The 21,219-nt window shown below is 45.0% G+C and overlaps 1 protein-coding gene across 5 annotated transcripts in view; it reads left to right on the top strand.

Annotated features, from left to right (window-relative positions):
• The window catches only part of PLA2G7 (phospholipase A2 group VII), a 38,194-nt gene that overhangs the window by 164 nt on the left and 16,811 nt on the right, over positions 1-21,219 (top strand). The window contains exons 1-3 of one of the 5 annotated variants that reach the window (XM_027524548.1): positions 137-361; positions 11,179-11,334; positions 16,429-16,571. The exons of 1 other annotated variant lie outside the window; for it this stretch is intronic. In XM_027524548.1, coding sequence (XP_027380349.1) covers positions 16,463-16,571 — 109 coding nt within the window. In that variant the 5' untranslated portion in view covers positions 137-361; positions 11,179-11,334; positions 16,429-16,462. Of the gene's footprint in view, positions 1-55; positions 362-11,178; positions 11,335-16,428; positions 16,572-21,219 lie in introns of those variants that run through there. 3 more of the 5 variants (XM_027524547.1, XM_027524549.1, XM_027524550.1) reach the window with 3 other exon arrangements.

Raw genomic sequence — 21,219 nt, 5'->3', positions numbered from 1 at the left:
CGGGTGGGTAGAGGGATAAGTTAATCCGGGGGTCCAGTTTGCGGACTCCAAGCCCTGCGGGTGTGCGGTGTGCGCCGAGCTCGCCCGTCCCAGCGCCCACATCAGTGGGAGGCCGGCGGTCACACAGCTCCTCCCCCTCCCTCCTCCTGCGGCGCCGGGGCAGGCCAGGGTCGGGGCTACCAGACCGCCCGGAGCTGAACGTGCGCAAAACCGGCGCGCAGCCCCCAGCCCCAGCGCCCCGCGGCCAGGGTGACGCGGTGACTGCGGGCGACAGAGCCCGCGGTGCTGGCAGCGAGCAGGCAGCAGGCGGGATCGTAAAGCCTTGTCCCGGTTCTCGCGAGCAGTTCACCGCGGCGTCCGGGTGAGGAGGGACCCCCAGGCGGGCTGGAGCCCCGTGCGGCCGCGGGCTGGGGGTGGGGTGAGGGTGGGCGGCTGGGATGTTGGGGGATGGGAGGATGGGGTGAATGGAAAAATGGGGGTGCTGGGGAGGCTGGTGCACTGGGAAGATAGGGATGGGACGATGTGGGTGCTGGAAGTTGGGGGACTGGGACTCGACCCGCACCCACCCCCAAGCCGGAGTTGGACTCTCGGTCCCCGCCGCCCTCCTAGCAGCTCTGGGATCCTTGCGGGGAGAGTGATGGAATTTGAATTCAGTTCTCCCAGACCTTTTTCCCCTGGGAAGTAACCTCTAAGAATTTGGTACTGAGAGGGAATCCGGCCGGCCGCGGGATCCCGGAGCACTGAAAGCGTTCTTATCCGTGGGTCACCCGCGTGCTCAAAAGAAACACACACACACACACACACACACACACACACACACACACCTCCCTCTGGGGAGTAGAAGCTTTCTTATCCGTGGGTTACCCGCGTGCTCAAAAGAAAGACACACACACACACACACCTCCCTCAGGAGTGTTGCTCCATACCCTGAATGAGGGAGAGGCTTGTTTTGTTTTTAAGTCAACGGAACCAGAAAGCAGGGAATATTCTCTTCCCCTTCACCCTCTGGAGCCTCTCGTAGACCTTTCTATCTCTGAAAACGACAAGGTCAGGCTTTCATTCAGACCTGTGGTTCCCGGGAAGGTTGCGGAGGTGAGAGGAGGGAGGAGGGAGAGGTGCGTGGCCGCCCTTGAAAGACTTGGCTGATCAGGTTCTAGACGGATTTGTGTTAACAGATCAGTCTTGCAAAAATTAGCTTTGACCCCAGTAAGAATGCTGAGCCGGGAGGTTGGTCTCTTTGAGTAGGAGCTGGAAATGCTTCAGAATGTTGATAGTTACGGAAGCCACAGTACGTGGTCTTGGGCTAACACCGAACTCGGGGATCTGGGCTTTAAGTATTGGCCTGGACCGTACGCAGGGGAAGGAGAAGGGGTCGGGGAAGGGAAAGGGGAAGGGATGGCTTTCTGGCCACCAGGAGGCACTGGCAAGCTGCCAGCATTCTCCGATTTCCTCGCAAAGGGCTTTCTGGTGGACCTGCTGAAGCTGGTGAGAGAGCCCCAGACTTGGCCTTTTCTCGCCCTCTCTGCTACTTGTCGCATACCGGCACTGAATGTCACCCCCACCCTCGGCCATTTGTGCAAGAACTCTGTCACGGCTGAGGTGATGATGCTTTTCGTGGAAATGGACCCTTCTTACTCAAGCCATTGAGGGTGAAGGACTAGCAGAGTTGAGGGGGACAGTGATTACTTTGGTTCAGCCACTCCTTTTACGTGGGCTTCCCTGGTGACTCCCTTGGTGAAGAATTAGCGGGCAATGCGGGAGACCTGGCTTGGAACCCTGGGTTGGGAAGATCCCCTGGAGAAGGGAAAGGCTATCCACTCCAGTATTCTGGCCTGGAGAATTCCATGGACTGTATAGTCCATGGGATCTCTAAGAGTTGACTGAGCGACTTTCACTTCACTCCTTTTACAGCTGAGAAATTCTCGCTGAGGTGTGAGTTTGCCCAGCATCTGGAGGAGTTTCCAGCATGCAGAACCCTGGGCAACTGGTTGCTCATTTCTCCTCCACTGTGTATCGTACCTTTTAAACTTCAGTGGTGACGAACACGTGTTCCATCACCCAGCTAGCTTTGTGATCCGATACAGTTTACCACCCTCTTTGAGGCTCTCCGTGTAGAGCATCAAGGAAAGAACTAACTAGGTACCTGGGCAACTGGAGTGAGCCCTGAGAATGCCAGCTGGTGTTAGGGATCTGTATTCCTTACCCTGACATCTTAGAAAATGGATATTTCCTAAAAACAAAGATCATCCTGAGGTTATTTAGGATCATCCTGAGGATCAGCCTGAAATTTTTTTCAAGACCCTTTTGATAACTGAGGTCAGACTTTTTGAGACATTGATAAATTTCCATAAACGTGATGCATTGAAGACAAAGTAATGAGTGAAGAGAAGCTGAAGGGGAACATTTAGCTCTAAAATCATACTGTTCCAGAATTTCTAGTTTTTTGTTTTTGTTTTTTTTTGCTTTCACTAAGAAAGCAACTCTTTTTCTTATTTAGAAAGGCTAATCATATCCATTTGTCAGTATTTTCAGCAGTAAGGAAACTAGTTTAAAAACATTAAAGTGTAAGTACAGTCAGCAGTAACTGCTATGAAACGGTTGTGAACAGGCAGAAAATGTAGGCTTTCCTTTTACCAGAATCTCCAGAATTTTGAGGAAGCTTTGTAGTTTGAAGGGACAGGCCGTGGGTTCTTACTGCCTTTCTCTATGAAGCCAAGCACCTGTTCAGAGTCCTGTCCTTTGCTCCACATTACTGGAATGACTCATAACACACTAATAGATACAGTCTAACAGTCTAGTATATATAAGCTTGTAGTTTAAAAAAATAAACATAGCAGTTGAGGAGAAAGAAAAACTCTGCTATCTAAATAGGTATCAACTGAGTTATGTGGGCTAGTTGATTCCTCGTACAAACTTCATTCATTCCTTCACTGACCTCAAGAAATCTTTATTGAGCACCAACAACATGTCAGGTGCAGTGAGTATAGCAGTGCTGTCTCTTTACTCATGGAGTTCACTTTATAGAACCAAGGGATGAGCAAGGTCAGTTTGGAAAGGACTAGATGTTTTAAAGCAAATGGAAAAAAAGATGCTGTAATAGAGTACTGGGGTGTGTGTGTGTGTGTGTGTGTGTGTGTGATGGGCTTCTTGATTGCGTTTTAAAAAAGACTTTCTTGAGAGATGGCTTTAGGATGAGCCTCCAGAAGATGGACAGGCAGTTCTGGTGGAGAGAACCACAGGCAAGTGGGGCTGGAAACTAGCTTGATTTGGTCCAGGCATAGCTGAGGGCAGTGAGTCTGCAGAAGGGAAGGAGGAGGGTGGCAGAGGCATGAGGCTAAATCCAGGCTGGGCAGAGACTGGGAGGCTGAGGTAAGCAGTTTGGACTTTGTTTCAAGTGCAGTGGGTAGCCTTGAGCGGAGGCAAGACTTGGTAGATTTACATTTTTCTTGAGGGTTCCTCTGGGTGCTCTGTGGAGGATGGGTAATAGGAGGAGAAGAGGAGAGGTGATGAAACTGTCTCCAGGTATATTTATTATGGAGATTTACCAGGGTGTGGGAGCAGTCTGTGTTTTGGGGCAGAATGGAAGTCACTTCATGTTTCTGTCTCAAATTTCCCATCTGCATAGTGAGATGACATTGCTATGTCTGGTCCACTCATCTTGCAAAAACGAATAAGCTAATGAATATGTTCTTTAAAGTAAAGCAGTCCTATTTGCAAAGCAGAAATAGAGACACAGACACAGAGAACAGCTGTATGGATACCAAGCAGGTAGGGGGGTGAGTGCGAGGAATTGGGAGATTGGAGTTGACACTATACACTACTGATACTGTATATAAAATAGATAACTAATGAGCACCTACTGTATAGCACAGGGAGCTCTACTCAATCCACTGTGGCGACCTGAATGGTGAGGAAGTCCAAAAGGGAGATGATGGATGTATAAGTGGGCTTCCCTGGTGGCTCAGCAGGTAAAAAATCTGCCTGCAGTGCAGGAGACACAGGAGATGTGGATTCGATCCCTGGGTCAGGAAGATCACCTGAAGGAGAAGGTGGCAACCCACTCCAGTATTCTTCCCATGGACAGGAGCCTGGTGGGCTTTAGCCTGGTGGGTTACCCAGAAGGTTGCAAAGAGTTGGATGTGACTAAGAATAAACAGCTGTGTATAAGTATGGCTGATTCATTTTGCTGTATAGGAGGAACTAACACAACATTATAAAGCAGTTGTACTCCAATAAAAATTTTAAAATGAAGTAATGTAAGATTTTGTTACTATTCTAATATGCTAATATTATGCTACTTTGAATTCCTTGTGCTTCATTTGCCAACATTTTATACCAGTTTCAATGTCTTTTTATTTATTCTTTTCCATAAATATAATTTACTAAACATAAAAAAATATTTTGCTCTGCTCAGGGTGTTGAAAAACCTAAATCAAGAATTACTAATGAAACATACCATCATAGAAGGCAGGGAAATTAATGCTAACATAATAGCCAGTTTGCTTTTTAAACATACTCCATCAAAAATTTTAATGTGGGATAAAAGGTAGTTTATTAAACTGATATTCAGTATAAACTAAAATTCAGAAATGAGCAATGATGGTCAAAAGGCTCAAACATCCAGTTATAAAATATATAAGCCCTGGGGATATCATACATAGCGTGATGACTATAGTTAAAAATACTGTATTGTATAGCCAGCTTACTTTTTTATTTAATTATTTTGTATTGGAGTATTGTTGCCTTATTTATTTATTTTAGCCAGCTTACTTTTAAAATTTTAATGTAATCAGATAAAATTCAGAATAGAAGCTAGACTTGGAAACTATTTTTTTTTTTTAATTTGGCAGATTTGTCTTTGTGCTGGATATGGCTGGGTACAGATATGTGTGTGTGCAAAGATCTGTTGACAACTGAAAACCTATACATGACAGCAGAATTTCTGGAGTGGGCTGGGAACCAGGGCTGAATAGGATTATTTCCCTTAGCGAAGCGTCCTCTCTCAGAGGAAACTCTTGAATTTTCCCTAGTTGATCACAGTTTCTGGGGGCCAGGCAAGAGTTTCAAAGTTGTTTACCAGCTACGGTAGGCCTGACCTTCTCAGCAGCCAGACAGCTGAGAAAATCTGTTTCTCTTCCCTGCCTCATTTTGACATGCAGCATACTAGAAGAAAAGGTGTCTGTTAGAGGGAAATAGAAGCCTTTCCTCATTTACATCTTGTGCAATGCAGTTCTCAGTGACTTAGTGGTTCCCCAGTTAGCTTCCCCTTGCCAGACCTTATTAATTATTGATTGGTCGGCTCATCTGACCTTGAAGTGGTCAGACTGGTGATTCAAATTGCAGACAAGATGTGACCGTAATTCTAGAATCTGTACGCTTTCTCTCTTGCCTTATTTACTATCAGAGTCCCTTAGGGTTGAGGGTGGTTAGGGCATCTTTAAGGAAGACATTACAGTTTCTCCCAGAGGCCACAGCATTTTCTGTTTAACTTATATAATGCTTTGAAATATTGGATTAGGTGCTCTTCTTTAAAAATCAATAGGTTTTACATACAATGACACCCCACTCCAGTACTCCTGCCTGGAAAATCCCATGGACAGAGGAACCTGGAAGGCTGCAGTCCATGGGGTCGCTGAGGGTCGGACACGACTGAGCAACTTCACTTTCACTTTTCACTTTCATGCATTGGAGAAGGAAATGACAACCCACTCCAGTGTTCTTGCCTGGAGAATCCCAGGGGTGGGGGAGCCTGGTGGGCTGCCATCTATGGAGTCTCACAGAGTCGGACACGACTGAAGTGACTTAGCAGTAGCATGGTTTTCTGGCTTTAATTGAAAAAAAAAAAATGAAGATCTGGTAACTTGAAGAGCTCATTCCCACATGACAGCAACCAACTGCGATATACCTGGGCCCTTTCAGATGGCCCCATCTACCGCAGCCCCCACCATAGTTTTTCTATTACACAGGGTCTGTTGAGCTCACTTAAGTTACCTAACTGGGAGCCCTAGGGTTAGGGTTATCTAGTCTGGCCTGTCCAGTTCACATTCACCCTTATCCAAATGCAGGAATTCCTTCTCCAGTATGCTTGATGGTGTTCCGCAGATGTGCGCTTCAACTGCTCCTGTGATAGAGAGAATGTGGTACTTGTCCAAGAGCTCCAGCTAACAGAGTTCTACAGTCTGGGTCCACGTAGGACTCATCCCTTTTCCATGGAACTGTGGCTGTCATGTGCCATCTGGGTTTCCCCCAGTGTAAACATCCCTGTTTCCTTCAACAGCTCCTCATGTGACTTGTTGCCTTGTTCCCTCATCTGTTTGGTTATTGCTGGGTTATTGTCCCTTTAAGTAAACTGTCATTTGTCGAAGCCTTTAAAGCTCTGCTAGTTCAATGAGATGTGGTTTAACTGGCACGGAAAGTACCAGAATGCTTCCAATATGGCTGCAAACGGCCCAGAGATCTTAGATAACTTAACCGTTTGTGATTTGAAAACCACAGACGGCAGCAAACATATGGATATTTGCAAAGTGGAGGCAAATGAGCTCCAGTGTTCTAAATATGAGTAGAATCACGAAATTGGTTCCACAATAGGGAACTGCTGCTTCTTTTTTTTTTGGCCATATCTCTTTTCTTAGGTTGTGAAATGATTGCACAAGAACTGTATCAGCTTGTGCCCAGGATAAGAGGCTTTAGACTTTTCTGCAGAAGTCACTTGCATATTGCACATTTGGGATAATGTCCATATTAAGTTTTGATCCTATTAGCTAATATGGTAGAAATAAAACAAATTAGTAGAGCAGGTATTGTGTTTTCTCTTTCCTAGTTTCAATAATAATAAGTACTCTTGCTTGGAAAATCCCATGGATGGAGGAGCCTGGTAGGCTGCAGTCCATGGGGTCGCAAAGAGTTGGACACGACTGAGCGACTTCACTTTCACCTTTCCCTTTCATGCATTGGAGAAGGAAATGGCAACCCACTCCAGTGTTCTTGCCTGGAGAATCCCAGGGATGGTGGAGCCTGGCAGGCTGCCGTCTATGGGGTCGCACAGAGTCGGACACGACTGAAGCAACTTAGCAGCAGCAGGAAATGTTTGCTGACACTTTTAAATGGAATCATATATCTTTACTAGGAGAAGGCAATGGCACCCCACTCCAGTACTCTTGCCTGGAAAATCCCATGGACGGAGGAGCCTGGTAGGCTGCAGTCCATGGAGTCTCTAAGAGTCAGACATGACTGAGCGACTTCACTTTGGCTTTTCACTTTCATTCATTGGAGGAGGAAATGGCAACCCATTCCAGTGTTCTTGCCTGGAGAATCCCAGGGACGGCGGGGCCTGGTGGGCTGCCGTCTATGGGTTCGAACAGAGTCGGACACGACTGAAGCGACTTAGCTGCAGCAGCAGCATATCTTTACTAAAGGTGAAAACTCAGAGTCCAACTACACCCAAGGACCTCTACCTTTTTCAGCATCCCGGTATAGGACCAGTTAGCTCCATTAGAATCCTTTATATGATAGTGAGCTCTCTCTACATTGTAAGGAATACATCATAAATTACCTGATTATGTTAAAAGTTCTTCCTTGTATTTACCAGGCATCTACCTTCCTATAGCCTGTTTCAGAATAGAATAAATATTCTTTATTATTAAAGAATATGGTTTATTATTAAAGGATACGGTTTCACCCGTATCCTTTTATACCAAGGTCTCTCCATCTCAGCATTGTTTGCATTTTGAGCTATAAATGTCTGTGTTGTGGGTCTGTCCTGTGTATTGTAAGATGTTTAGCATCATTCATGGTCTCTGCCCTCTAGATGCCAGTAATAGTCACCTCTCAGTTCTGACAACCAAAAATGTTTCCAGCGGAGAAGGCAATGGCACCCCACTCCAGTACTCTTGCCTGGAAAATCCCATGGACAGAGGAGCCTGGTAGGCTGCAGTCCATGGGGTCTCTAAGAGTCGGACATGACTGAGCAACTTCGCTTTCACTTTTCACTTTCATGCAATGGAGAAGGAAATGGCAAGCCACTCCAGTGTTCTTGCCTGGAGAATCCCAGGGACGGGGGAGCCTAGTGGCTGCCGTCTATGGGGTCACACAGAGTCGGACACGACTGAAGTGACTTAGCATAGCATTAGCATAGGTTCAGTTCAGTTCAGTCGATCAGTCGTGTCCAACTCTTTGCCACCCCATGAATCACAGCACGCCAGGCCTCCCTGTCCATCACCAACTCCCGGAGTTCACTCAGACTCACGTCCATCGAGTCAGTGATGCCATCCAGCCGTCTCATCCTCTGTCATCCCCTTCTCCTCCTGCCCCCAATCCCTCCCAGCATCAGAGTCTTTTCCAATGAGTCAACTCTTCGCATGAGGTAGCCAAAGTGCTGGAGTTTCAGCTTTAGGATCATTCCTTCCAAAGAAATCTCAGGGCTGATCTCCTTCAGAATGGACTGGTTGGATCTCCTTGCAGTCCAAAGGACTCTCAAGAGTCTTTTCCAGCACCGCAGTTCGAAAGCATCAATTCTTTGGCGCTTAGCTTTCTTCACAGTCCAACTCTCACATCCATACATGACCACTGGAAAAACCATAGCCTTGACTAAATGGACCTTTGTTGGCAAAGTAATGTCTCTGCTTTTGAATATGCTATCTAGGTTGGTCATAACTTTCCTTCCAAGGAGTAAGTGTCTTTTAATTTCATGGCTGCAGTCACCATCTGCAGTGATTTTGGAGCCCAGAAAAATAAAGTCTGATGCTGTTTCCACTGTTTCCCCATCTATTTCCCATGAAGTGATGGGACCAGATGCCATGATCTTCGTTTTCTGAATGTGAGCTTTAAGCCAACTTTTTCACTCTCCTCTTTCACTTTCATCAAGAGGCTCTTTAGTTCCTCTTCACTTTTTGCCATAAGGGTGGTGTCATCTGCATATCTGAGGTTATTAGTATTTCTCCCGGCAATCTTGATTCCAGCTTGTGCATCTTCAAGCCCAGCGTTTCTCATGATGTACTCTGCATAGAAGTTAAATAAGCAGGGTGACAATATGCAGCCTTGACGTACTCCTTTTCCTATTTGGAACCAGTCTGTTGTTCCGTGTCCAGTTCTAACTGTTGCTTCCTGACCTGCATATAGGTTTCTCAAGAGGCAGGTCAGGTGGTCTGATATTCCCATCTCTTTCAGAATTTTCCACAGTTTACTGTGATCCACACAGTCAAAGGCTCTGGCATAGTCAATAAAGCAGAAATAGATGTTTTTCTGGAACTCTCTTGCTTTTTTGATGATCCAGAGGATGTTGGCAATTTAATCTCTGGTTCCTCTGCCTTTTCTAAAACCAGCTTGAACATCTCCAGACATTGCCAGATGTCCCCTGGGGAATAAAGTTGCCCTGGTTGAGAATTGCTGCTGTAGTCTGATGTTCAAGTTGCCTTTAGCCTGTTTCAGAATGGAGTAAATATTTTTCTTCATTAAACAAGGATATAGTTGCTTAAAATGTCACTTATAGAAAAATAACTGAATATAATCCTATTTATGGCATTCCTTTACTGTTTGACATCTGTAGGGTTTCCATGTGTTGATTCTTCTAGAGTTAGAATAAATGAAGGGGTATACCATTTTTAGGATTTTACTTCCCTGTGTATAAGATTTGTGTGCTGTGCCTATCTCAGAAAAGTAGTGAAAAGATCAAAGGATATGGACAGTTGGAAGTCTTGCCAGATTACCATCCAATAATCAGGATGGCTTTTATACCCCCATTAGAATCGCTGGTTTTGCTTCGGTAAATTTGGCACTGTTAGGGAATAAATAAGTCCTGTGTTCCCAGCTTTTTGTTTACTAGTTATTGCTGTCTGTCCAGTTACATCTTTCTCAAAGAAAAGATTATTTTGGCTGGTGGTGGTGGTGGATTTTCATACATTGTGATTGGGAAGACTGTGTGTCACTTTGGATTCCCTGTTGTAAATGTCCAAAGTCAATATTAGACTTTTCAGGGTCCTAGTTGGTCCATGTAAATACATTTCCAGCTAAGCTGTATCCCACAGTTGAGAAAAAGGCACTTTTCTGTGAAAAGAGGACTGGGAGAAATGAAAGACTTCTTATGAATTATTCCTCTGTGTTCAGATACGAGAGCCTTACGGTCATCCTCCCAAAGGTCTCAGAAGATAAAAGAAGCCAGTGTCCCAGCAAACCAGTGACTTAGAGAATTACAGTAGTTCTTTGTTTGGAAAAGCAAGAAGCGCTGTTTTCCTTTTAGCAACATGGGAAGCGTTGGGTTGTATTTACCTAAATTGTGTGATACCTCCACAGAAGATGGGTGGCTTCTTATAATAAAATCACATACAAGAATAAAACAGCTTACTTTAAGCAATAAAGCTAGAGAAGTGAATCCGAAACCAGAGGAACATTGTTAAGGACCTCCCCCACCAAGTACGTAGAACTATGAGAAATTTAAAAAGATGAAGGGTACTGGATCTTTAGTGGGAGCAGCTGCATTCCATTTGGGGGAAAATGGACAAGAACCCCTACATGGGGTTTCATGTGCTTATGGTTGCTTAGTACTCAGCACGTGGTGCTCTGTAGATGTTTGAATGGGTGGATGGTTGAATGGGTGGTCTGGTGGATAGGCTGTTGTGGTTAAGTCAGCACTGTCAGAGGTGAACACACAGTCCTGTGGGCATTGTGGGAAGGGGTGGGGCTTCTGGGCAAGGGCATCATGGGAAGATCCCCAACTAGATTAATTGGAGAATAAGATGAAAAGCAAATGCAGTGATGCATACATATCACATATGGAATTCACTGATGAAGAATTCACGTATCTTTGTAAATCTAAACCAGCACATACACGGAATACTTAGATACACCTGCCTGCTTTGCAAGAGGGCTCAGAGTTATAGTTATTTGTCTTAAAGTAGATGGCTTCCCTGGTAGCTCAGACGGTAAAGAATCTGCCTGCAGTGCTGGAGAGCCAGGTTCAATTTCTGGGTCATAAAGATCCTCTGGAGAAGGGAACAGCTACCCACTCCAGTATTCTTGCCTATAGAATTCCATGGACAGAGGAGCCTGGTGGGCTACAGTCCACGGGGTCACAAAGAGTCAGACATGACTGAGCACATGCACACACACACACACACAGACACACACATACGAAGATGGTTTTCCACACTGTTTCTAAGTGTATGGTTTTGTCTCATCTCCTAGGTAAGACAGACCCATGCCTGTGCTCGCTTGCCCATTATGTAGCCCAGGGTTCTCAACTGGAGGCAGTTCCTCCCTGCTGCAGAAGTCACTTGGCAATGTTTGGAGACATTTTTGCTTGTCACAAGTAAAGGGAGGGGGCGCTACCACTGGCATCTGGTGAGTAGAGGTCAGGGATGCTGCTAAACATCCTACGATACACAGAACAGACCCCATTCCCAGGAATTACCTGGTCCCAAGTGTCAATGATGGGCTTCCCGGTGGCTCAGCAATAAAGAATCTGCCTGCAATTCAGGAAACATGAGTTCGATCCCTGGGTCCAGAAGATCCCCTGGAGGAGGGCATGGCAACCCACTCCAGTATTCTTGCCTGGAGAATCCCATGTATTGAAGAGCCTGGCCGGCTATAGTCTATAGGGTTGCAAAGAGTTGGACACGACTGAAGTGACTGAGCATGCACACATGCACACACAAGTGTCAGTGATGCAGAGGGTGAGAAACCTGATGGAGCCAGAGCCTGCAGCACTGATGCTGTGTTGACAGCTTGGCAGGACACAGTTACTGGCTTTCGGATCACTGGGGTCTTTCTTAGAAGGTAATCTCGAGAATCGAACCTACTTTGCTTCCAGTGGAGCTAATCTTGTTTCTGGGGAAGAAGGGAAAAGGGCACTCTGCTGGCTTGATGGTTGGCATTTTCTCACCTCATCAACTCTACAAGATAAGGTTGTTTCTTTCATTTCAATGATTAGGCGATTTAGGTTCCAGATACCCAATGATTGGCCTGGAGTTGATCCTTCTGACTGCAAACTCAGGCCCTTCCCATTGCCCAGGGGAATTTCCTGTCCAGATCTCCACAGGATCCACATTCTTCACTCCTCACCTACTGGGGAGGGCTCACTGCTGCTGCGAATCTGATGACTGGGTGATCAGGGAATGAGATCTTCTGATCTTAAAGTGGCCACTAACTTACTGTGTTGTTCCTGCAAGTTGCTTCCCCTCTCTGGGCCTCAGTTTCTTTGTTTATAAAACAACAGAATTGGACTAATTAGTGTCTCCTAACTTCACCTGAACCAGAGTAGATTACCTCCATCTTCATCTAGATCACAAAATTGGGCACACTTTTTAAAATTTTTAGACGTTTTACATTTTTGTCTGTTCAGTGAGGCATGTGGGATGGGATCTTAGTTCCCTGACCAGGGATTGTACCTACTGCATCCCCTGCAGGGGAGGCCCGGAGTCTTAATCACCGAACCACTGGGGAAATCCAAAACTGGGCACGCTTTTGTTTTTTTGGCTCTTTGTTGCAATGTGTGGTCTCCCTACTTGTGGCGTGCAGGCTTAGTTGCTCCGCAACATGTGGGATCTTAGTCCTGTGACCAGGGATTGAACCCGAATCCCCTGCAATGGAAGATGGATTCTTAACCGCTGGGCCACCAGGGAAGTCCCTATTTTTTTTTAACAGGGCACTCTTTGAAGCATGTTTCTCTTTTGTTTGTCATCCTACACTTCATCCCCACTCCGTACCCATGCAGGAAAACACGCTCGTATTCCACACACTGGGACTCCCTTAAAAGCCTAGTACAATGACTAGCTCATGGGTCCTATTTGAAATTTTGAAAAACCTATTCCAGTTTTTGAAACTGAAACTAAAGCATATCTTTCTCCTAAAATTAGTGCTCTAAAGCAAAGTCTCCAATCTAACGTTATCCCTAAATTGGACCTAAAATATCTAAGTGCAAGTGTTAGTTGCTCAGTCATGCCTGAATCTTTGCGACCCCATGGACTGTAAGCCTGCCAGGCTCCTCTGTCCATGGAATTCTCCAGGCAAGAATACTGGAATGGGTTGCCATTTCTTCTCCAGGGGATCTTCCCAACTCAGAGATTGAACCCGGATTCTTTACTGTCTGAGCCACCGGGAAGCCCAGCATATCTAAGAGTATAGCTTATTTCTGGCAGGAAGCCATCGATTTAGATTTAGTTGCTCAAGGAAAGAGCTAGGGTTTTGTTTCCTTTTTTTTTCCTACCCAAGTGATGCTTGTTCACTGTTGAAAGATTAGAAAAGCACATGTGAAAAAGGAAAACAAAAATCACCTGTAATCTTGCCCCTTAAATGTAACCATTGAGAATATTCTGGCTTTATATTCATCCAGATTTTATTTTTTATATTTATGTATAAATGTGCATGTTCAAGTAAAAAGTAGAGCCTATATACTGATTATTTTTTTCTCACATGCCTCAGAGGGCGGGACTTGATAGTGAAGTCACTGAAACCCACCAGTCAATACAAGAGTAAGCCAATCTCTCCAAGCCTCAGTGGGTTTTGTTTGTTTTTATTTTTAAATTTTATTGAAATATAGCTCATTGACAATGTTGTGTTAATTCCTGTTATACAGCAAAGTGATTCAATTATATATTCTTTTTCGTATTCTTTTCCCTTATGGGTTATCACAGGCTATTGGATATAGTTCCCTGGGCTATACAGTAGGACCTTGTTTATCCATCCTATATATGGAAGTTTGCAGCTGCTAAGCCCAGACTCCTCATCCTTCCCTCTCCCACCCTGCTGGGCAACCACATGTCTATTCTGTATGTTTGTGAGCCTGTTTCTCTTTCATGGATAAGTTCATTTGCGTCGTATTTTGTATTCTACATATAAGTGATAGCATATGATATTTATCTTTCTCTTTATGATTTACGTTGCTTAGTATGATCATCTCTAGTTCCATCCATGTTGCTGCAAATGCAAGCCTCTGTGTTTTATTTGTAAAACGGAGGTAACAATACCCACCTAACCCTACTCCTTATTGTGAGGACTAGACGTTACGTAAATTACCCAGCTATCTAGTGTTGGCCTACAGTAGATGCTAAGTAAAAGATAATTAGTTATGCTCATATCACCTTCTTTTTATTTCTTAACCAAACCAATCATCAAGATTTGGATTCAGAAGGCCTGAGCTGCAATCAAAACATTTCTTTATCTTTAAGAGTTCCTGCCTAATATTAAAGCCAATCAAAACCAAAATTAACAAGGGGAGATGCAAGAAAACCAACCCCAAGTCTCTTCTCAGACACCTAGGACACTTTAATCAGGAGTGTGTGTTCACTGTTCGAGAATCTAATCCTCATCAAGTCCCCTCCTGGTCTAAGTAGCTCTGATTCAGCTTTTTATAAAATGTAAAACTGATGCAAAATACATATCACAATATTTTTATTACTTAGTTGGCCTTGGCCACAGCATCAGTGATTCAGTTTCAGAAGGACTTCTCATCCAGAATTGCCTGTTAAACCTCCTGAGAGAGGACTGACTTCTGCTTCCTTGCAGTTAGAGAAAAAAATGTTTTACAAGAGAATAGTTGTCCCATTTTTATTTTAAATTCTAAGAAGAAGTAGCATTCCTAGAACAGAGAGGGTTCTAACTGAATGGTTTGCGATGTAACTTCTGTTTTTAAGGGAGGAGATGGCTAATAATAATACTTAAGGGTGGGGAGGGGGTGAAACCTCAGAGCAAATAACAGAGAAGTTACATCGAAAACCATACTTGATTCAGACCCAGGCAGTTGGGATGCAGGCACTAAAGTCCAAGAGGCCAGGCCCCACCCACTTTGTATTGGAAACCTAGTGCTGAAGCGTTGGTGAATGGGTTTCTCAGTTTTCTGATGGCCCAAACCAAAAGGAAGACAGTATCTTTCATCCTCCTTCAGGAAGCATTTAGGAGTGCTTACTATAGCCTGGGCCCTTCGTTAAGAACCAATAATAGAAAGACAAATGGGACCAATTCCTGCTTTGGAGAAGCTCACAGGTTACTGGGGTAAGCAATTCTGCACATTGTACAACAGAGCATTGCAGTAGAGGGCAGATATAGTACCCCGATGGAGGCATGGCCCGAATGTGCTGGGCAAAGAGGATCCAGCCTTCTGTGCTGCCAGTGGCTCCGCCTCCTGACTGTGCCCAGATGGGTGAGCTCTGCTCACTGAGCTGGGAGGTGTCTTCTCATTTTGTACCCTGGAGGAACCAGGTCAGAGATCACATCCTTTCCTGGCCCAGGGAAACTTTGGTGATGGTTGGTAATGGCTTTGTGTAGTCAACTGGGAAGATCTCATTGAGAGGGTAACATGGAAGCCAAAACCTAGGAGTGAGGGAGCCAGTTATTTGGGTATCAGAGCAAAGAGCCTTCCTGGAAGAGGGACACAGGTTCAGATCCCAAGGAGGGGTAGGGGTTCCTGGATGCCTGGAATGTTTGCTTGGTGGCAAAGGAGGTGTGTGGCTGCAGCGGGTATGTGGGTGAGTGTACAGGAGGGGCTGGGGGCGGGGGTCAGATCTGGAGTCTGTTGGGTACATGCTGTAGAGCCTTTAATGTTACTTTAAGGCCTGTGGCTTGTGCTCTGTGTGATATGAAGTCATCTGGGGGCTTTGAGCAAGAGGAATGGCATTGTCACTCCAGCTGCTATACTGGGAATTGACCATAGGCTTTGCGGGAAACCAGTTAGAAGTTACTGCAAAATTCAAGGAGATAGATGGTGGTGGCTTGGACCATTTCCATCACCCTGAAAAGCTGAGGGGGAAAGTGTGCAAGGGGACAGATGAGGCACAGATCCAAGATAGTTTTTTGCTGATAAGATGTTAGCAAAGAGTCTCACTGTAATATAATTTATTATTACCATGAGTCAGACTTTATTTACCGGTTCCACTGACATTTGTTCCACCCTGGCTGCCTGCTAGGTCCCCTGTTAGACACTTGGAACAGCAAGTACAATCTACCCCTTGAGACTCTCAGTGGAGCAGAATTATAGAGATTCTACCCAAATATAACATCATCAGCACCACAAAAAACCCCAGCTGCTGTTTTTACAAATATAGGGAAACATTAGCCAAAACATTGAGGATTTACTATGTGCTTGACAAGCCCATGTGTATGATTATGATATGTGATTGTTATAATTATTACAGTTGGATGCTCTTCTTTATAACCCAACTAGACTGCTACAAATTAGGAAACTAGTGGCCAACAACCTAATATTCCAGCCTAAAAATGTTATTTCTGGGCTCTGCAATCCAGCATGACCAAGACCCCTAACACCCTAGTGCCTCCCCAAAACCTATCATAGAAAATGCATGTGCCATTTTTTTCCAAACATCTTCTCCCTTCATAACCCATGGAATCATGTTACTAGTCCCTTAATCTCACTGATTGGTCAGCCTATTTAAGTACTATTTATTGCATGTCTGTTTTTCCATGTCATTCTTTGCCTTAAAGAAGGTTAAGCTGAAACGGCAGCTCAGCTTCGGAGATGTTACCGTCCAAATTGCATGCGCTTTTCTGCCTCTGCACCTGCCTTGCACTGGTTTATCCTTTTGACTGGCAAGACCTGAATCCAGTTGCCTATATTGAATCACCAGGTAAGAGGTATATTTGTTCAAGGGCTTGAACTATCCACCTGTAGCCAGACTCGAAGTGGCCCCAGGGAAGTTATGTGTGGGATCATCTAAGAAGATGCTGATGGAGATCCTTAATTCTCCTGAGGGAATGGAGGGGCCTCATTCTTTCTTCTTCCTACTAACCGAGAGAAAGAAGTACCTTCTTCTTCAACATCAGAACTGTAAGACAGGGACTTCCCTGGCAGTCCTGTGGTTAAGACTCTGCACTTCCAGTGCAGGGTATATGGGTTCAATCCCTGGTCGGGGAAGTAAGATCCCACATGTGGCACGGCCAAAAGAAAAAAGACTGCAGGACTGCTCAGATGAGGCCTTTTCAGACAAGCTGGAAGCTCAGTTTGCAATCACCGGGGAGAAGGTCCACACTGCCTTTTTTCTACATCACTGCCCTGACCCATGCCCTCTGGGTACAGTAACACATCTCTCCTGGAGTACCCTCCGAGGCAACCCCAAACCTGCCCCCAAGATGGTGAAGAAGAGGCAGGTGTCTCGATCAACAGATGTAGTCCTGGTTGATGGTGGGAAGGTGTTAGAAGATGGTGATTTAGAGTTTGGATCCAGAGGGAGACAACCTTTTCTATCTAATGACAGGGGAAAGCAGGGACCAGCAGGCACTTGGAGTCCCAGATAAGCATGGATGTGCATCCCTGCTCTTTCTTAACTTTTGTGGGGAGGGAAGGAGAGGAGGCGACAGAGGATGAGATGATTGGATGGCATCACCAACTCAATGGACATGAGTTTGAGCAAACTCTGGGAGATAGTGAAGGACAGGGAAGCCTGGAGTACTGCCGTCCTTGGGGTTGCAAAGAGTCGGACGCGACTGAGCGACTGAGCAACATTGACAAAAGAAAGGAGGCGGCGGCTTGGTCAAGCCCAGGAGTGGTGGCCAGACTGGGACAGCCATCTCTAGACAGGGACATCTATGACCCCTAAAAGGACCTTGATTGCAAAGTGATTCCTTCTGGAGTCTTGAGAATTCTTGCTAATTCCAGAGAGTTGGGCTCAGGAATTTTCTCCTCTGCTTGGGTGAGCAGTGTTGGTGATCTCTGAAAGGTACTATACTGTCTGAACCTACAGACCTGTGCAACTAGGGAGACATGACTTCTCTGGATCTAGGTGTGCAGGGTTGATGGGTGACTCCTGACTGTGACATTTACCAAGGATCTTTCATAACCCACTGCCTTACTAATCTGGCCCTACTTCATAGCTGGGGAAATGAACACAACAGCAGAAGAGAGACTAGGTCTTCTGTGTTTGCATAGAAATGGCCTCTTATCTCACAGGTCCATTCATGCAACAATACTTACCAGAAAGGTGGGGCATGAGTCATACCCCATTGGTGACTAACACAGAGGGCTCATAATCGAGTTCAGGGGCCTGCAGCCTGGTTATATTAATTCTCTTATTGTCTTATCTGTAGGTTGAAAACAGGTGGCATCTGACGTGATGAGCAGATTCTTTTACATCATGTGCTTTATATTGGTACAGGGTGGGAATTTCAAAACATGTTCCCTATTCCCCCATGTTTGAAAATAACTTGAAAGCTGTTATTGAGCCAGCAGAAATTTGAGGACACTGCTTGATTCATCTGTCATCCCAGCCCATTCATTCTAAATACTCAAAAAAGAATGCATGAATATGTTTTAAATTATTAGAAATAGTTTATTCAATAAAAGATGAAAGTAATGTATGATTATTTGTATCATTCGTACTAAATGAATACATAGAAAATATGGTCATATAGCTAAAAGGTTTATCAGCATGGCTAGAGATGTCCCATTTGTTAATGGAGGACATAAAACCATAAAGAGACGGTCATTTTCCTCACATTTGTACAATCCATCTCCAACCCCAGAAATAGACATTGGGACTATTTGATAAATGAATATCACCAAAAATGTATACTAAGATTAATAGCATACCATAGATTCTAATGCGCCTATTAAAATGAAGTTGAAGAAAAATAGGAAGTGACATCTATAAGTTCTGAACCATGAAACAGTATCATCTAGAGAGTGGCCATGCAACCTGGCAAGTCTCCTACCTATCTCTTTTTTTTCATGAGGTGTGCTGATCGATGGCTAGAGAATGGGAAATCCAGAATCCTATCCATTAGCTATGGGCTGCTGAACCTTTTCTTTTTTTAAAACTTTACTGAAATATAGTTGATTTACATGTTGTATTTAATTTCTCCTATACAGAAAAGTGAATCAGTTACACACACACACACACACACACACACATGAGGCCCTCCAGCCACAGGGCCGCGGAGACCTATACTCAAACCCCAGCTTAAAGTTTTCTGAGACCTTCTCAGGGGTCAGGCGTCCTGGAACTGGCAGTCTTGCAGTCTCACCTTGACCTGGGCTCCTGAACGCTGGATGAGGCTTTTTGGTAGGGCAGGTTTTAGAGGACCAGGTTACTCTGAGGTGAGTGGAAAGATTCCCAGAGCCTGGGTGGAACTGACATCTCATAAGAGGAACCTTGTGCAACATGGAATCTCCCCATGGCCCTAGAACTGAACACTCAATTCCAGAGGTTGTACCTCCCAGGCAGCTGTGGGTTCTCTGGGGCTCCTCACCAAACTGTGGTTTGAGTCCCTGTGGCCACACCATGGTTCCTGTGGGTAGGGGATACAGGAGAACCCAGGCTGCTCATCACAGGCCTGCCCTTCTGTCCTCTGGACTTGAAGTCTTGCTATTACATTATGAAAGACCACTCAGCCGACAGTCTTAAATGGGAGAGAAAAAGCCTTTTGTAATTCTAAATAGACCCTAAAATGTTAGCCTTTAGGGAAAGCATTTTAAAGAATTGTTTCAGAGGAAATGCCTTGGATTTCGTATCTATACAGAGAAAAATGGTATGATCTAGCATGCGTGCCTGCTAAGTTGCTTCAGTCATATCTGACTCTGTGTGACCCCATGGACTGCAGCCCACCAGGCTTCTTTGTCTGTGGGATTCTCCAGGCAAGAATACTGGAGTGGGTTGTCTGCCTCCTTCAAGGGATCTTCCTGACCCAGGGATTGACCCCACATCTCTTATGTCTTCTGCATTGGCAGGCAGGTTCTTTACCACTCACACCACCCGGGAAGCCCATGATCTAGTGTAGATCTGCTAAAACTACTCTTCGGGCTTGAATTTGGGTAAACCGGAGTTAGCTAACTCTAGGGAAGGGGCAAATAACCTCAGTTGTCTGCCTTTTATAGGTGGTGGTCATAACGCACCTGTAAGTCAAGTCAGGACATGAATTTGAGTGAGTTCTGGGCGTTGGTGTTGGACAGGGAAGCCTGGCACACTGCAGTCCACGGGGTTGCAAAGAGTTAGACATGACTGAGTGACTGAACTGAACTGGCCAAGTCAAGCTACCTTGATTTATATGATCACTGATCCTTACAGCTGTCCCGAGGGCTGGCCAAGTGATTGTATCCCCACTTTACAAATGAGGATCAGAGAAGGGGGTAAAATGCCTAGGGCAGAGCAGCATAGCTTGTAAGATGTACAACTGGAACCCAAGATAGCATCACTTGGCTCCAGCACCAGGGTCCATTCATTGCAACCACTGCCTTCCTTGGAGCTACCTCCTACAATTCGAACATGAATTGCTGACTGTGTGTCAGGCCAGGTGGTCTGGTACCTTAGCCCAGTGCTTCTGACAAACGATACAACTTTTCAGATTCAGTAGAATTGAGGTGAGGCCTAAGAGCCTCATCCCCAATCTTCCGTTTGATGCCGTGATGCTGGTCCATGGACCAACTTGAAGTAGCAAGGCCTCATGAACTGAAAGGCTCCTCACTGGCAGGTGTTTCACACCCAAGTGTGGAGGATGTAAATGACTTCTTCTCATGACTCAACACCTTTCTGAGAGATGCCCTATGAAGTCACATGCCATATATAACATAGTTCGCAGTGTCTACGTGGCAGAGGCAGAGTGTGATAGAAAGCATGAAAAGACTGTCTAGCAAAGTAATCAGCTCACACAGTCCAGAAGAAGGAATGGAGCAGGCTAGCTGAATCTAGAAAAGTGAGTCAGATGCATTGATATGTGGTCTCACCATGCTGAAATTAAATGTGGACTTGATTGTGGGTTAGAAAGGAGAACAGGTGAGACTTCAGGTGTGTTGAAGGGTTTTGGCACCAGAGAGAGAAAATATTTCAAGAATGGGTGGATAAAAGAATATATGTCATAAAGCATTTAACAGAGACAGAAGAGACCCAGTGATAGTGTAAAGTTTAGTTCTGGTCATTTTCACAAATATTTGTTGCGCTCCAATCATTGTGCCAGACTTTGTGTTAAAGATCCGAGGATACAAAGATATGGATGCAGCTCTTATGAGATACTCTTAGGAGACAGAGTAGTAAAACATAAGTTTAGTCTAATGTGATAGGAAGGAAGATAAAAATATATACAGGGAATTTATTTAATACTGAGGGTGAGTCTGAGGAATCAGAGAAGGTTTCAGAGAAGACCTGACATCCAATCAAGATGTTAAAGGTTGAATAGGAGTTTGCCACGGGGATTTCAAATGCAGGGAACAGCATTTACTCAGGCGCAGATACAAGGAACAGCCCACTGTTGCTCAGAAATGCCAGAGCACACAGAAGGAAGGTAACT

This window comes from Bos indicus x Bos taurus, chromosome 23 (assembly GCF_003369695.1).
Source record: "Bos indicus x Bos taurus breed Angus x Brahman F1 hybrid chromosome 23, Bos_hybrid_MaternalHap_v2.0, whole genome shotgun sequence".
Taxonomy (NCBI): Eukaryota; Metazoa; Chordata; class Mammalia; order Artiodactyla; family Bovidae; genus Bos; species Bos indicus x Bos taurus.
The sequence above is the reverse complement of the archived record's forward strand: the minus strand, read 5'-3'. Positions and strand labels throughout refer to the sequence as shown.